The sequence below is a fragment of the Cricetulus griseus genome, chromosome X, assembly GCF_003668045.3.
Source record: "Cricetulus griseus strain 17A/GY chromosome X, alternate assembly CriGri-PICRH-1.0, whole genome shotgun sequence".
NCBI classification, from domain to species: Eukaryota; Metazoa; Chordata; class Mammalia; order Rodentia; family Cricetidae; genus Cricetulus; species Cricetulus griseus.
In genome coordinates, this window is record NC_048604.1 from 73,755,645 (window position 1) to 73,772,809 (window position 17,165).

At 39.0% G+C, this 17,165-nt stretch overlaps 1 protein-coding gene across 1 annotated transcript in view; it reads right to left on the reverse strand.

Moving 5' to 3' along the window:
• Heph (hephaestin) overlaps positions 1–3,196 on the reverse strand; it is a 73,624-nt gene extending 70,428 nt beyond the window's left edge. Inside the window, exons 1-2 of the mRNA XM_035450257.1 lie at positions 3,030–3,196; positions 815–1,059 (exon numbers count right to left, since the gene is read on the reverse strand). Coding sequence (XP_035306148.1) covers positions 815–1,059; positions 3,030–3,196 — 412 coding nt within the window. The remainder of the gene's footprint in view (positions 1–814; positions 1,060–3,029) is intronic.
• Positions 3,197–17,165: the final 13,969 nt, after the last annotated feature.

Consider the following 17,165-nt stretch of genomic DNA (forward strand, 5'->3'; position numbering starts at 1 on the left):
GACTTTAAGGATAATTATATAATCCGGTTATTGTGAATAGTGCTACAATAATCATGGGGGCATGTATCTCTTCAACATGCTGATATGATTTCCTTTGGATATATACCTAGTAATGGTGTTTCTGGGCAATAACACAGTTCTAATTTTAGAAACTGCATATTGGTACCTGATGACTATATTAATTTACCTTCCAATCAACAGTATAAAACCCAAACCAGAGATACTGACTTTCCACTTTAATTCGCTCACTAACTACAGTATCTGCCTTAGTCCATTGTGCCTTGAATGTTAAAAGATGCTAAAGAATAAGCTAAACATACTCTAAAAAAAAATCACAGATATTCTGGAAGATTCGGGAATCAGAATAGCACTCCATTACTTTCACAGAACTTTCCTCTCAAACGCATATTCGGATCCTAGGTAGAAATGGAATTCAAATAGTTCCTTGTAATACGAAAGGAACCATGTCTTCACATTCCTCATTTAAATCCGAAGCCCAGAGAAGTGCAATGTCTTGCCCAAGTTACACAATGTAAGTACTGGTACACAGCCATGTTTACTCTAAGCAAAATTTTGCTGTGGTAAATCAGTAAGAGAAAAGCTATTTGGGACTGGGCATGATAGCATCCAAGCACTCAGGAAGCTTAGGAAGAAGAATCATGAGTTCTAAACCATTCGGCCACAGACCAACATTCTACTCAAAAGACCAAGAAAATAGAGGAGTAATTCTTGTTCCAAATTCCTCTTTCTCAGTGGCAGTAAGGAAAAGTGATACTTTGTAGAAAAGGAAGAAAGGAAAGGTAGGCTGCTTTACCTTCTGAGTCCTTCTCATAGAAAACTCCATGAGGGTGAATAGTATAAGGCCGACTTGCAAAATTCTTCAGGTGGATAAGGATGACATCCCCCACCTCAGCCTGTAACAGTGGTCCTAGGAAGCCCAACCAGGCAGGCTTGGCTACTTCATCCGTGTATGTGCCATCACTGTATTCCTTATAGACAGTCTTCTTGTAACTACTCCCTATCCTGTTTTTGCCAGACTTTAGGAAACTGGAAGCCATTCTGAGAAAATGCAAGACAGAATTACAACTTTTCTACCATCTTCAAACAACTGGACATTTCTTTCCTAGAGAATGCTGACAAAATAAAGGAGGAATTGGATTGCACTTGTGAAAATACGATGTGAAGTAGAAAGTTGAGTCATATGAAATTGCTGAATTTTGACCAACATACAAAGAGTCACTTTTACGCTGTGCAAACAAATGTACAATGACAAGGAGATAACCATCTGTGTAATGACTCTTCTTAAATGATAATCCCTCATTCATGTAACCCTTAGCATCATGCTGCTATAGACAGAAAGCAGAAGATCATAGTGGCTATGATCACAGACTTTGGAACCAGACCACTTGTATTAAACACCAGCTGCTCCATTTTCAAATCTTTGGAACATTTGACAAGCTGGTTTAACTTCTATGTACATCATTTCATCATCTTCCAAATGAAGATTATTGTGGGATCTGACTTTAAAAGAGGTTATGGTGACAAAAAATTGTTTTATGTGTCTCGAGTCTTGAAATACAAGGTTAGTATCTATAAGACCTTGAAATTGATTCTCAGAACTGTGAGAAACAAAAAATTAAATGAAAATTTTAGGAATCTTTTGGATAGTAGCTAGAAAATTGCAAAAACTCAATGCTATTACTTTAAATTACTAAAGTGAGTGGCTAACTGTCACTCTTTAAAGAGCAATTTTAATACAAGTGTTCTGACTCCAAAGTTGGATGAATGGTTTGTGTCAAAAGACAGCTTATGCTGGCCATACATCTTGGTTGTAGAACACTTGCCTACAGTGTATGAGGTCCTAGGATGGATGGCAGCACTACAAAAACAGAAAGAGGAAAACACAGTTGTTACCACTTCAAGATGGAAAACTGTGAGCTACAGAGAAATAAAATCAACTACCATTGTAAAAGATGCTTCAACACACTTGTTTTCTTTACCTTTTGGTGAAGCACCAATCAGTATCTAAGATCAACAAAGGTAAACCTTCCCATTGTTTGGGAGGTTGAGGCAGGAGGATTGTCATGAGTTCAAACATAATAAGAGTTGCACAGTGAGTTCCAGAACAGCCTGTGGCAGAGTACAAGTAAGATCTTGTCTCTGAAAACAAAAAAGAGAGGGAGAGGGGGAAGAGAGGGAGAGAGAGGGTCAGAGGATGCAGAGTAGCAAAAAAAAGAGAGAGAAGAAAGGAAAGTTTGATCATGTGAGGGGTGCAATGGTAAAAACAGAATCAAGTACACACATCCACTTTACAGAGATTCAAATCCCAGCTCCACCACTTATTGGCTATAGGATTTGAATGAGTCAAATGACTTTCATGAGCATGTTTTCTCATCAATAAAGTCATGACAGCATGTAGTTACATGTTGCTCAGTGTTAGAGTTCATATTTGTCGTGTACAAGATCCTGGGTTCTGTCCTCATACCACAATATTGATAATATTCATACTTCCTAGAAATTTTACAGGAATTGAATGACATATTTGTAAGACTCCTTCCCTAGAGCTAGTGTCTAAGAGCTATTAGTTACTAGCATTTCCTTGCTTATAAGACTTTTTTTTACGTGTCTAGAATTAGGGCAGTTCCACCATACTACAAGAGCATAGTTTCACTACACATGTCTTACAAATGCTGCATAGAGTTCATCTTTTTAAAAAATAAATCAAAGAGCTGTTGATAGGTGGGCATTTTGAATCCCATCTCAGACAGAAAGGAATATGGACTTATCTTTTTGGAATCTAAAAATGCTTAAGTGCTTCATGCTTCATTGCTAAAAAGCAAACTTGAAACTGGATACTGAGTCCTAAAGCAACTTGCTTTCTAGGAAAATTGTTGTTGCATGAGTGGTCCAAAGAGATTGGAAACTGGCTGCTATGGTACCCCGAGAAGGTACCCTCAAAAGACTACCTCCTGTCTTCTAGAATATCCTCTTTTATCTCTATATCTAATAATGCATGAGATTAAACCTACATGTCATTACTCAGAGGCTGGTCTGTGATGACATTCCTTCCTTTGGGAGCATAGTTCCACTGCACATCCTGGATGCCCAGGTAGTAGTCTCGAATGGCCCCATCAGTTGGTAGAAGCCACAAGGAGTGCATAAACAGTAAAGCCCAGAGGAAATGGCCTGGCTTCATGTCCCACACTACCCTGAGGAACCGGGAATGGAGACTTCTGGCATGAAAAAAAAAAGATAAAGAGAACAAAGAAATGTTGCATGTATCTGGAAAACTGAAGAAGCAAGAAACAAATGAAATGGCTGAAAAAATGAAACCCAATTAATCCAGGTTGTTGTTAAACAAAAAAAAAAAAACTTCACTATATCCCTTTCAGTCCTACAAATATTCAGTGGCCTCTATACATAGGTTGTTAGGGAACAAAGTTAAAATTTTACCTATACTACTAATCATGCATTGTTTCCTTCAGAAGAGAAGCCTGAGTTCTGTTCTTTCAGCAGTGTGGAAGAAAGAATGTATGTACTCTGACCCTTGAAACAAGGAAACAGTCATCAGAATCATGATTAGACCATACTGACTGACTTGGTACCTTAATCAAGTCAGTAATTCTTCCTTTGCCTGTTTTCCCTTAAGCAAAAAAATGACTCATAGCTGTTACTTCTCATAATCAATAAATTATATTTAGAAACACATAAGAAATCATCAAAAGACATTTACTGGAATATTCATAGACCCAAAATGAGAACTGCCAAAATGCCAATCAATATTAAAATGGTTGAATAAATTGCATTTTACTTACACAATGGAAATCAGAATGACAGTAATAATAAACAAGCTAAGACTATGCACAAAACTATAGGTAGATGTGACAAGTACAACTCTAAAGAAAGAAACAAAACCCAAAAGCATACATTCTATATGATTTTACCAGGTAAAGGGAAAACTACAGAAAATGAATCTATTCTACTAGAAGTAAGGATAGAGGTGAGAAAAGAGCTCAGCTGTTTACTGCTTGCACACTTAGGAACATACATTAGTTCCTAAATTCCATCCTTAACACTATAAAAAATAAGTAGAGATAATGTTCACCCTTGAAGCAAACATCAGGGACTGGGAAGGGAAGAGGCATGTTCTCTTTCATTATCTGTATTCGATTCATATGGGTGTGTTCCATTTCTGAAAATATTCTGAGAAATATAGGATTTATAGACATTTTGCACATTTCATTTTTGGCTTTAAAAAGGTAAAAAGATGGAACAAAAATAAATGAAAGTATGTGAGGGAGGTAGTTTGAACAGCTTAGATTCTCAGCTGGTTCCCAATGCTGCACACAAATTCATTTCACAGGTTGCATCCTGATTCACTGCCATATTCAGCCTTCTAGCCTCTTATTTCAATGTTTTAAGCAAGAAGGTTAGAATTCTTGATCCTGGGTGGGAGGCACTAGTCATACTACACATAGTTCAAGACCATAAACATAAATGCACATTAACGTTTGCACACAGAATTTTACTTAAAAACACAGATGCACATGTTTGCATCCACATAAGCCATATTGTTAACATAGAGATACCATCACATTCAGAATAACAATAACAATAATAAATATGTATCTATTGTGTCTAATGTGTGGCTCATTCTAATCATCTAACATAAATTAAATACTTTAAGCCTGACAACCACCCTATGAAGTAGATATCATTATTCCCCTTGGTATATTGGAGGAATTGGAAAAAAGCAATGTAATTATTTGCCCAAGCCATCTTAGTTAACAAATGGAAATTAATTCCATGAAATATGACTCCAGTACCTATGATGCTGGCACAAAAACATACTTGCACGCTCACTCGTATGCATACTGAAAACATGCATATATTCACAGCCACAGCTGTATCTAGAAAAACTGCATGCATTCTAAAATATGCAATTGCATGTGGCTATGTTTACTTTAGAAACAAAGAGATAATCATACAAGGAGCTAATCATAATAATGATAATAACTGTGTTTCACTGAGATATGACTAAACACAAAACACCATGTTCAGTGTTTTAGACAAACTGTTTCATTAAATATTCAACTCAAAGCAAAAGTAATAGGGACTATTACCCCAAGTGAAAAATCCAGTCTCTACTGGGTGTGGTGGTGCATGACTAAGAGCACTCAGGAGATCGGGGCAGGAGGAGTATATGTTCAAACCCAGCCTGGGCTACATACAGAGAAGAAACTTTATAAAATTAATGAATTGCTTAATTAATTTATTCAAGCCCTAGTATCACAAAAATTAAAAGAGATAAACAGATTCACATACGGATAGGAAAGACACAGATATTTACGATAGGTAGGCCCAGATACTTACTCTGATTAAAATCAGACTTTTTTAAAATGAACACTCAGGCTTTCCAATATACAGTATTAATCACCCATCTCTATATTATGTCTGGCAGAAAGTCCTAGATGTAAAGACAGGCCTTTTTGGGGTGAGGACTTCTTGCAGAAACCTGGATGCCCCGCTGATTAGTTATATAACCTGATTATTATTTAACAGCTATGATCTTGCTTACTCATGTGTAAAGTAAATTTATTATCAGCCCTGGAAGAATAAATGGGAAAATTTACCTAAAAGAGCCCTAGTAATATCAGTGTCTGGCACACAAGAGAAGCTTTTCCTTCTCTCTCCTAGTTAGCTTGTTAATGCATCTTTGCCGTTTCATAAGAAATTGCCTTCATTTACCACATTAGATAATAAAATCCTTGAGAGTGGGTATCAAGTAATACATATGTCTGTGTATCTGTTGTCAGATGTGGTATAGTGGGCCTAGGAGGCAACCATAGAAGCTACTGCTAAAGTGAAAGAAAGAGGAATAGGCATGGCATGCGTGTTCCCATCTGTTTGCTCCAGTCAGGCTTCCAGTTTGAATAGTGACATCATGCAAGTTTCTTTACCTTAATGAGCCCAGTTTCTCACCTATAAAACAGTGAAACATACAGAGCTGAAGCATACAATACTTACATTGTAGAAGTTATGGAAATTTTATAATCTAATGGAAATACACATGTGGGTAACAATGAAAAATCTGGTATTTCAAAAGTTCTCAGACTCCTTTCTCTCACACAATACTCACTTCTGCTGATGAAATACAGGTATAGTCACATGTACCTACATACAATACTATTCATGGAAACACAGTTAGCCATTCCTTAAAGCCCTTCAACCTGGATGGGGCAGCCTTTGTGCAATGGACGTCTGAATGTCACCTGGACCTCGTTCAAACTTCCTTCTCGAGGAGTTACCAGCAAGGCAGCTGTGCCTTCAGCTTATTTACCTAGAGAGAAAATAGTCACAGGTAAGAGTTCCATGTTTGCAGTCTCACCTGAATAGTCTTGGAACTGTGTGGGCAGACAGTACAGACCTTTAGCACAGAGTGAACAAGCACTCAAAGTTTGAAAATGGTGACTAAAATCCCAAAGTCTAGATAATCTAGAACCTAGCAGTATTTACTTTACAATGTGCTTTTCATAGCTGCAACCTTATTTTTCACAGTCCTGTAAGATATGGATTGATTTCCATGTTTTACATGCAGCGCAGAGGCTTTGGACTCACACCTCTTAGACAAAGCCTGGATCCACCAGAGTCTTCATCTTTAATACTATCTGCTGCCTCATAGAGTTGGGAGGATTAAATAAACAACAATCTATACCTGTATAAAGCACACATAAGTGCTTATGTGTACAAGATAGTTGTGAGAAAGTAACAATGGCTATTAATATTAAAACTGAGGAAACAGACTTGAACATAAAACCAACCACTATCACAAAGCTTTGCCTGTTTTGTTTATTTGTCTCCTCTTTTTTTCTTTCTGGTTCTGGGAATGCAATCCAAGTTGTTGCACAAGCAAGGAAATTACTCCTAGCCCAAAGCTTATAATTTTATGGATAATGACAGACATGTATACATTGTACACATCAGTAATATATTCAATGTATAGAAGTACTCTGACAGTGCTATACAATGCACACATTCCAGGCTGACATTCTCTTCTTGGAAGAAACTTGGTTTAATGTGAACTGGACCTTGGGCCAGTTACGGTGACACACACCTATAATTCTAGTACCCATGGAGATGAAGGGTGAGGCAGGAAGGTCAAGAGCTCAAAAGCCAATCTGAGCTATATGGTAAGCTCCAGGTTAACCCACTGTCTCTGTCTTTCTGTCTCTGTCTCTGTCTCTGTCCCTGTCTCTGTCTCTGTCTCTGTCTCTGTGTGTGTGTGTTCTCTCTCAATATAATATATATATATATATATATATATATATATATATATATGGAGAGAGAGAGGGAGGGAGAGAGAGAGAGAGAGAGAGAGAGAGAGAGAGAGAGAGAGAGAGAACACTTAGCATCAGATAAACTTAGTTGTTAGGACTATCTGTTTTGTGTTTAAATAAGATAAATGGATATAGAATTAGAACTTATCAAGCATCTTTTAAGTACCAGTTTTTCTTCCTTTAAATTACTGACTTCCTATCTTTCTGCCTTGAGACTGAATTTGTCATTGGTGTTGTCATTTATGTTGTTTACTTTGGTTTTTATCATACACTTTAAGGGCAGAGGAAAGGAAGAACCCATAACTTCCTTTAGAACCACTTGGACATTTCATGATGAATGTGGAAAGTATCCAAGCAGCAATAAAAAAAAGAGAGAGCGAGGGAGTCCACTTTTGTATTCACTGTTTCTTTATTACATGACACTGAGCAAGTTATGTAGTTTCCTGAGCCTAAGCTCCTTGTTTTTTAAATAGTGAAAATCTATACCTTGGGCCTCTCAATGGTTCTTATGAAGACCAAATTAGATGAAAGGCATGACATCCCCGTGTAAACTTGTCATCAGAGCTATGACATGTTTCTTGCTGCTGGGCCTGCAGAGAAAAGCCAAACCAGTGTGGGAAAAGGCAAACAAGAAATGAGATAAGTAAGGTGAGCATGAATACTGGGTAAATGAGAAGAGGAAGTTGCTATAAGAAGTAAAAACGTAAGAGCCATTGGGAGAAAAGAAAAGCTAAGGGCACTTTCCGGGCTACTTGGGATGCAGTATAATTTAATTACTGTACACTGAACCTTGCTTCAACCTGAGTAGAAAGTCAAGCCTCTCCTTCCGGTTACTATGGTCCCCTGGCCTAGGCCTTATCAACCATGGCAATTTGCATCAAGGTTTTCCCTAGAATTTGCAAGTTGCTCCTTTAAGGTGATAATGCTTTCTTTTCTCTCCATTTAGTCTTGTCTTGGTTAACTACATTGGGTTTTAAAAGCTCATCCCAGATTTTAAAAGTCACTAAACTGAATAGGAATTTGGAGCTATCTTCAGTGAGCCCTGCCTCCAGCCTCTCAGCAACCTTAAGTGTCGCCTGTCAAGACTTGTCTTTTGGCTCCCTGCTTGCTTAACATTTTGTCACTCTGTTGATAGAAAAAATAGTGATGTTAATGACCCTCATTCAAATTCCGTCTCTTGCCTGTATGAGTTATCATTCAGTAAATTGTTTTCACTTCCATGAGCCTCTGCTTTCTCACGCTCAAAATGGGGATTCTGATTATTTCAACTGTTTCACAGGGCTGTTTTGAGACTCAAACAAATGATGAATATCACAGGCAATATACAAATTGTTTGTTTGTATATTACATAAAAATAGTATGGCAGATACTCAGTAATTCAATACTGAATAAACTGTATACTTGCATATTTACAAAACCTTTAGAGACCATTTTTATGTGTGTGTGTGTGTGTGTGTGTGTGTGTGTGTGTGTGTGTGTGTGTGTGTGGTTGTGAGACACTTAGAAAACTGAGACTACAGTGGTGAAATGGTTGGTTCAAAATCATGTAGCCAGTTATCAGCATGGCCAGAATTTGAATCCATGGCTGATAAATTTTGGTCATTAAACACTAAGTACTCTTTAAATGGTTCTTAAAATAATTCACAGTTTTAGTATGACTCAATTACCATTTACTGACTCTAACTGTGCCTATCTTGTCTGAAAACTATGAAAGCTAGCAAAGTCGTTTTTAAGGGTTGTGACCTCCTATTCCTGGAATTTACAGTTCCATGATCTCAGTAAAACTTCCCAACCTGAGATACAGAAGATGAATAGGCTGTTTGGAGAGCAAAGTGAATTATTCTCGATGACTTCAAGTTTGTCCCAGAAACAGTGGAACCAGTGAAATTCTGGTCATTTTGCTAGGAGAACAAAAGGAAGGCAGTCTATTGTCTCCTGTTACTTCCCTGTACACCTAAGCAAACTTCCTCCAACTCACAGTCCACCTACTTTATTTCCCAGTAGCCCTGGACTCTTCTAAAGCCAACTGAATAAGCATTTTGCATAGGAAGGCAAGTGAGGTTGTTTCAAAAGAGAAAGAAGCTTACCTTTGTTAAGGAAAACCCTTCCTTCCTTTCTTTCCTCCTTCCTTCCAAATTCATATCAGCGGCCCATCAATGCTGAACTGCAGACCCCAGCCTGAGCCTGCCAGCTCTGTTTACTTAGTAAACACGGTTACAAAGCTCTCCCCATGAATTAAATCTAGGGCTCCTGTCTGGCGAGGATTTCTGGGGTGAGTGAAAGGGGGAGGGGACAGTGCTGGGTGCCCTCTTTTCCACAAACTAAACTACTGGAATGTCCTGTTCCCGCCGGTTTGGTACAAAACCCGGGGTGGTTCTTTGACAACATCCGGGTGTTTTCCAAATCCTGGTGAGGATCTCCGGAGGAATTACAAGGAGGTGGGCTGTTATGTAGCTTGCTAGTTGGCTTTGCTGAGTTGGGATCAAAATGCATCTTCAGAGTGGCCAGCCAAAGCCCGCAGGCAGATTCCAACTGCCTGGGTTAAGAAATAGGAGGACAAGGGGTATAGCTCAGTGTTAGAACTGCTGCTAATGGTGGTGACAATAGTAATGCCACAATGATCTCTTTAAAAAACTATAGTCTGGATTTTTTTTTTTTTTTAGCCAAATACCATTTCTGTGCCCTCTGCAAAGAAAGGGCAGTGAAAAGTCACTGGACTAAATAGAACTTACATCCTAGCTCTTCTGGCTTTGGCAATAGCTAGCTGAGTGAAATTGGCCTAAGTCCTTGCTTCACTGGGCCTCTTTCTATTTGTATAATAAGAGCCTTAAAGTAGATAGGAACACATTCATCTCTGTGAAATCACAAATCTAGGATTCTATGCAGGTGCATTCTATGTAATAAGAGCAATTGAGAAAGAAATATAAGAAAAGAATGAGTGAAGGGTCAGCCACGCAGATACAGCTGAACACCCCCTGTCTTGTTGGGAAGGACTACTTGGAACCCCCAGACCCTCCAGACCCAGGAAGGGTATAGATAGGATGGCAGTCTACTACCTGGTGTTCTTACTTGAGATTGTCTTCTTCACTCAGGCTGTATACACGTCCTTGCTCAGAACCCGAAGCACTTGGAGTAGGGGCCACGAAAGAGGACTTTCATAAGACTGAAGGTCCCACTGAGCTAGTAGGGCAAAGTCTGAATCATAAACAACTAGAGGTTTTAAGGATCCTCAGCCACTGAGGAGCTGCCTTGTGAATTGCAGCCTAGGCCAAAGGAAGTGGAAGTATGAGTAAAGAGAAGGGAGGAGCCACCAGACTCAGCTACCTCAGAAACACACAGTGGCCAACAGCAACTGGATTGGTTCACAGCAGCACCTGGGATTACCTGCCTGACATACATGTGGACCTTGAAGCCAGAGGGGGAAGGTGGTGACCAAACCCATTAAGCTGGGATCCAAGTCCAGGCTCTAAGGCATTTATGACAGGGAAGGGAGGGGAAAGGATAAGGTCTGCGCTCTGACTCATGAAACACAAGAAGCAGGTCATTATAGATGCTCTTGAGTCAACACAGTAAAGACTACAGAAGGCAATTGAGGCAAGATTTTCAGACTTGTATTATTTAGTCGCAGATTTCACTGGGTTTAAGTGGTGAACACCTCTCACACAAATCCTGCACATTCCTGGTGCTTTCTCTTGGGAGTCCTTTGAAATATAGTTTTAAGCAGCTGCCTATAGACTACAGGTTGGCAAGTTTCAATGTAAAATGTTTCTTAGTATATATTTTGCTTTTCTAGGGTTGCTTCTTGGTGCTATAACTTTTCAAACTATAGTTATAGCTTGCTTGATTTAGCTACATTTGACCACTAAAAAGTTATAAAATCAAAGCAACAGACAAGATTTGGACTATGAGCTATGGAACTTTATTCTCTTCTTTGTTCTATTTTTTAATACATGAGCATTAACATTTGAACTACATTGCAAGGAATATGGAATGTGATTCTGGTGTTCTTGATTGAAATCACAATTTTGCCATTTCCAGATAATGCAAACTTGGAAAAGTATTTTAATCTTCCCAAACATAAGTTTTACCCTTTGTGAAACTGTTTTGTGGGACTATTGTGAGGAGTGAAATACAATTTTATAAGGGAACATGGTGACTCTTATATAGTAAAATAACAGAAATGATAACTGCTTTAATTTATTTTTTCATCCTATGTTTGGTTTATTTTTTATTTTCTATTTTATTTATTATTTTCTTTTTACATATCAGTCCCTCCATTCCTTTGGCCTCCCATCTTTCCTTGCTCCCCACAGCTCACTCAACTCTATCTTCTTGTTTTAGTAAACCCACCAAGTCCAATTTGTACTGCCCATATATGCTTGGATGTATGGCCTTCCACTGAATGGTAATCAACACTAGGGACTGAACCTCTCCTTGCAGCTATCAATTGGCTATAGCGCCTTAGCTATGGTGGAACTTCACATCCACATCCTTTCTCCATGTGGAATTTGTTTCCTTGATGCCATACAAGTCTTGTGCAAGCTATCTTGGCTTCTGTGAATTCATTCGTGTAACTGTCTTTCACTGTCCAGAAAACCGCTTTCTTGTAGTCATCTTCCACCTCTGCTTCTTACAATCTTTCAGCCCCACTTCCACAATGATACCTGAGCCTTTGGAGCAGGGAATGTGATAAAAATGTTCTGTTTAGGGATAAATATTCCACGGTTTCTTATTTTCTGTACCTTGACTAGTTGTGGGTCTCTATATTAATCACCATCTATTACCAATGGAAGCTTCTCTGTTGAGGGTTGTGAAGATGTATTAATTCATGGTATAATGTTAAGTCCTTACAAGTCAGTTTAATACTATGTCCATTTGGCAAAGTAATAGCAGTAAGCTCTCCCCTTGGGCGTTATGACCCATTTAGCCATACTACTTGGCCCCCAAAATTTTGCCAAGTTTATGTTTCATGCTGTAGAATTGAATTTAAATAAAATCATAAATAGTTGGTTAATCCCATGACATTAGTTTTACTAGTGCACCAGTGGGTACATCTTGTCAGGCTGGTCACAGTTGTAACTGTCAGGGTTCACATGTGGGTAAAGTTGGTGATATCTTCTGTCCTCTGTAGGTTTCCTAGTTAAAATTTAATTTTGACCACTGAATACCTTCTACAAACAGAATCACAGTAAGCACCCCTTATCTGTGGAAAACAAACGTCAAGCTGTTCTAGGTAACTTGGAGAGGAAAAGAGATAATAGGCATAGCAAAGGATATGATGGGACAATACAAACTAGGAAAAAAACTGCCTCAAGATTATCATATATGTAGCCATTTGATTAAAAGGATTGGAAGACTTTTCACACCTTGGCTTCCTACAACATATGGGGCATGCTCAAGAATATCCTGTGATGTATACTAGTGTGGAAGGGGAAGTTGCTGTGAAAGGGGCTTACGGTCCATGGAGTTTTGAGCTTTTCCCTTTGCTGCTACCATTGTTAGGAGTGCTTTTCTTTAATAAACTGTTTCTATTTTTAGTCGTGTGTATCTGCTATAAATTTTTGTTGTGAGTTATAAACCTGGATAATTTCATAGGTATCCCTATATTCAAATTTGTGCCTGCAACAAGGGATTCAGTAACCTATTCAGGGAATATGCTTACCGTCTTAGGCAATATGGCTAACCTTGGTATACAGTAAGAAAACTTTAGGACATCTAAAGCAGGTATGAAAAGCACAAAACCAAAATGTCCTTAATGGGTCTTCAAGCTTTAAGATCTGTCACTAATTTATCCCTTCCTTACATTTTATTTATCGACTTGATCAATGTACCCGGATTTCTTGTTTAGAGACTTTCACAGGGGTATAACCCTGAAGTAGTCCCAAAGAAGAGAGGGTTACAAAGACACTAAAAATAGGTATAGTATTGTATAGTAGGGAAAACAAGTGATTTAGAGCTAGAAAGACTAAGGATCACAAAAGAACAGTGTTCAGAAGTGGTCACTAGAAACAGAGATATGTAAGTGGGGAATGGAACAGAAACAAGTCATCCTAAGGGTACCACAGCACACATATGAGGAATTAGTTATGGCTTTATTTTTTATTACATTTCTTTCTGTGTGTTTGGCGGTGCAGGTGTATATGCACATATGACATTTCATAGGTTTAGAAGTCAGAGGTTCTTTCCTTCCACTATGTTGATCCCAGGGATCAAACTCAGGTCATCAAGGACTCTAACTGTGGTTTTCTGTAGCAACATTTGGTAGCTTGATTACAGCAATCTACAATAAATTTACAGATAGCTCAAAGAGTAAAAGTTCACAAAACATACAAATTATTAACATTTGAAGAGCTGGAAATGCTTATTATCTCATTTTGATTGTTTCTTGTACAAATGCATTAGATTACTGTCATGTAGCTTACAAAGGTGTAAAATTTTATGCCTAACAAAGGAAAATAAACTAGAGTGCTTACCATAATTCCTTGAAGAATTATTAAAACTCCAAACTTCTGGGTCAGGATTTCTGCTCCTCTTGTCTGTGGGTGGCCAGGACTAAAATGTATTTCCTTCATGTATCTCATTTATGTGGCATTTCCCCAAGAATCATCCACACATTTCTTTTCCCACTCCCTTTGCTGCTTGAATGAATGTCTTTCTCCATTCTCTTCTTGACCAGCTAGAAAGGCTTTCTTCCCAGATAACCTACCTGACTCTGGGGCTCTCGAAATGGCACCAGCTGACCCAATCCACCCGCTGAACTTCCTCTGCTGTCAAGATTTTCTTTCTGATGTTGCTTTCTGGGCATAGGCAAGCCTGGCTTGAATTTTAACTCTTCTCCCTGAAATGGGTGATTTTAGTAAAGTCACTGAATTTTCCAAGTATCTGTTTTGTCATCTGCAACAACAGGTTTTGGAAATGAAATGGAAAACAAGGAATAAAAGTACAAAAAAGCAGGGTGAGTGCTTAAATAAAGGTAGCCATATATGTATGTGTATATACATGCATCATGTAGGATTCTAAGAAATTTCCATTCTATAAATATTATAACCAAAAGACTCTCAGGAGTGCTTTACTCTTGGCATTGTGACCTGGCTCCAGGAAGAGTGGCTTTCACTTTGCATTTTGAATTATTGAGATTTTTCAGCCCTCATAAATCCATTTCTGTATTTTTACTTTTAAAAAAGAATATCTGGAAAATGAATGTGAGCTTCCTTTTCTTCCCTTCTCTATTTCTATCTGTGAGAAAGAAACTGTTGGAATAAGGAAGATGGATTAGTAGGTAAAACATTTGCTGCAAATGTGTGAGGGCATGGGTTTGGATCCCCACAACAACATAAAACCGGATGTGTTAGGTCATATACGCTTATTGCTGCTCTGAGAAGATGAGATCATAGCCAGAGATGAGAGGATCTTCAGAAGTTTGCAGGTCAGTTTGCCTGGCATGTGCACCAGTGATAAAGACACCCCACCTCAAACAAGGTGAAAGGTGAGGACCCTACATCAGAAACTGTCCTCTGTCCCCCACACATGTGCCCCCCCACAAACACTAGTATGTACATATGCCCAATATTTAGAATAAATACAAACAACCTTCCAAGATATTAAACACAACAAAATCTCAGCTTATAGTCTATGCAATAGAAACTGGGTGTCTTTTCAACTATCCTTTTCAAATCAGTCAATTTTATCTTCATTACTCCTCCGACAAATGGGTACTCTTTTCATGGAAAGGAACATACAAGGAACGGTGCCTCCCCCAAAAGATTTTGCGTCTCATTCCCTGAAATTTATAAATAATAATATTACTTGACAAAGGTCAATTAAAATCAAAGATGAAATTAATCACCTAATCACCTGGTTGTTAATCACTTGGCCTTAAAACAAACAAGGAGGTGATCCTGAATTATGGGGGGAGGGCAAATGATATCTGACAGATCTATTAACATAGAAGTGAAATCAGAAAAGATCAAAATGAGGAATGTAAGAAATCAGTCGACTACTGCAAGCTTTCAAGATGGAGGAATTGTCTCTAGCCCTCAGAAGACCGAGAGCCCTCACTCTTACCCTTAGCCAAAGGTATGACCTGATTAAGTGTTAAGACTCTGGAGAAAGACAACCTAGAATTCAACGCTTCAATTCTCCTCTATAGTGTTTCACTCCCTAGTGTAGACTTTAGGCTGGTTCTTTCAAATTTATTTTAGTACAGTTTTCTCCTCTATAAAATTGAGATAATGCTAGTGACTGTCACAGAAGGTTGTTGTAATGATTATGTGAGCAAATACTTGATGGCTATGTGGAACACCTCTTTCTTTCTTTCCTTCATCCTTCCTTCCTTTTTTTCTCATTTTTATTTAAATTAGAAACAAGATTGTTTTACATGTCAATCCCAGTTGCCTCTCCCTCCCCTCCTCCCCTGCTCCCCACTAACACCCTACCTATCCTATACCATGTCTGCTCCCCAGGGAGGGTGAGGCCTTCCATGGGGAGGTCTTCAGAGTCTATCATATCTTTGAGGATAGAGCCTAGCCCTTCCTCCCCCGCCCCAGTCGAGAGTGAGGGAGTATCCCTCTATGTGGAATGGGCTCCCAAAGTCCATTTCTATACTAGGGATAAGTACTGATCTACTACAAGAGGCCCCATAGATTTCTGAGGTCTCTTCATTGACACCCACATTCATGGGGGTCTAGGTCAGTCCCATGCTGGTTTCCCAGCTATCAATCTGGGAACCAAGAGCTCCCCGTTGTTCAGGTCAGCTGTTTCTGTGGGTTTTACCAGCCTGGTCGTGACCCCTTTGCTCATCACTTCTCCTTCTCTGCAACTTGATTCCATTTCAGTTCAGTGTTTAGCTGTGGGTATCTGCTTCTACTTCCATCAGGTGCTGGATGAAGGCTCTAGGATGGCATATAATTTAGTCATCAATCTCATTATCAGGGGAGGGCATTTAAATTAGCCTCTGCACTATTGCTTAGATGGTTAGTTGGTGTCACCCTTGTAGATCTCTGGACATTTCCCTAGTGCTTGATTTCTCTTTAAACCTATAATGGCTCCCTCTCTTGTGGTATCTCCTATTTTTCTCTCCTCTCTTTCTTTTTCTTTCTTTCTTTCACAGCCTGACCGCAGCTCCTACCCCCGAGTACCCCCTACCATCTCCCCATCTGTTCCCACCCTACCTCCCAATCCACTTCTCTGTTTCTGCTTAGGAAAGGCAAGTCTTTATGAGCATCAACAAAGCAGTGGAGACAGACTTATCTTTCTGAGCCGCCAGCTCACAAAAAAATGACACAGAGACTTACTTTTAATTATGAAAGCTGTGCCTTAGCTTAGGCTTGTTCTAACTAGCTCTTATAACTTAAATTAACCCATATTTTTAAATCATGTTTTTTTCTGTGCTTCTGCCTGGTGACTCTGACTTTCTTCTTCCCAGATCTCTGGATATCCAGAAGCCCCACTTATACCTCCTGCCTAGCTATTCCTTGTTTGGCTTTTTATTAAACCAATAACAGTGACACATATTCACACAGTGTAAAGAATATTCCACAAAAAACTACCTCCCCATCTATCAAGGCTGGGAAACATTCCCCCGAATGAGGAGTAGGCTCTCAAAAACTTGGAAAAGAGTTGGAGACAGCTCCAATTCCCATGTTAGGAGTCCCACAAGATGACCAAACCACACAACTAGCCTAGGTAAGTCCCATTCAGGCTTCCCAGCTATTGGCTCTGTCTCCATGAGATTCCATGAGCACAAGCTAGATGACTCTACAAGCTTTCCTCTAGTATCCTGGATGCCTCTGGCTCCCACAATCTCCTCTCCTCCTCTGCAGGATTCTC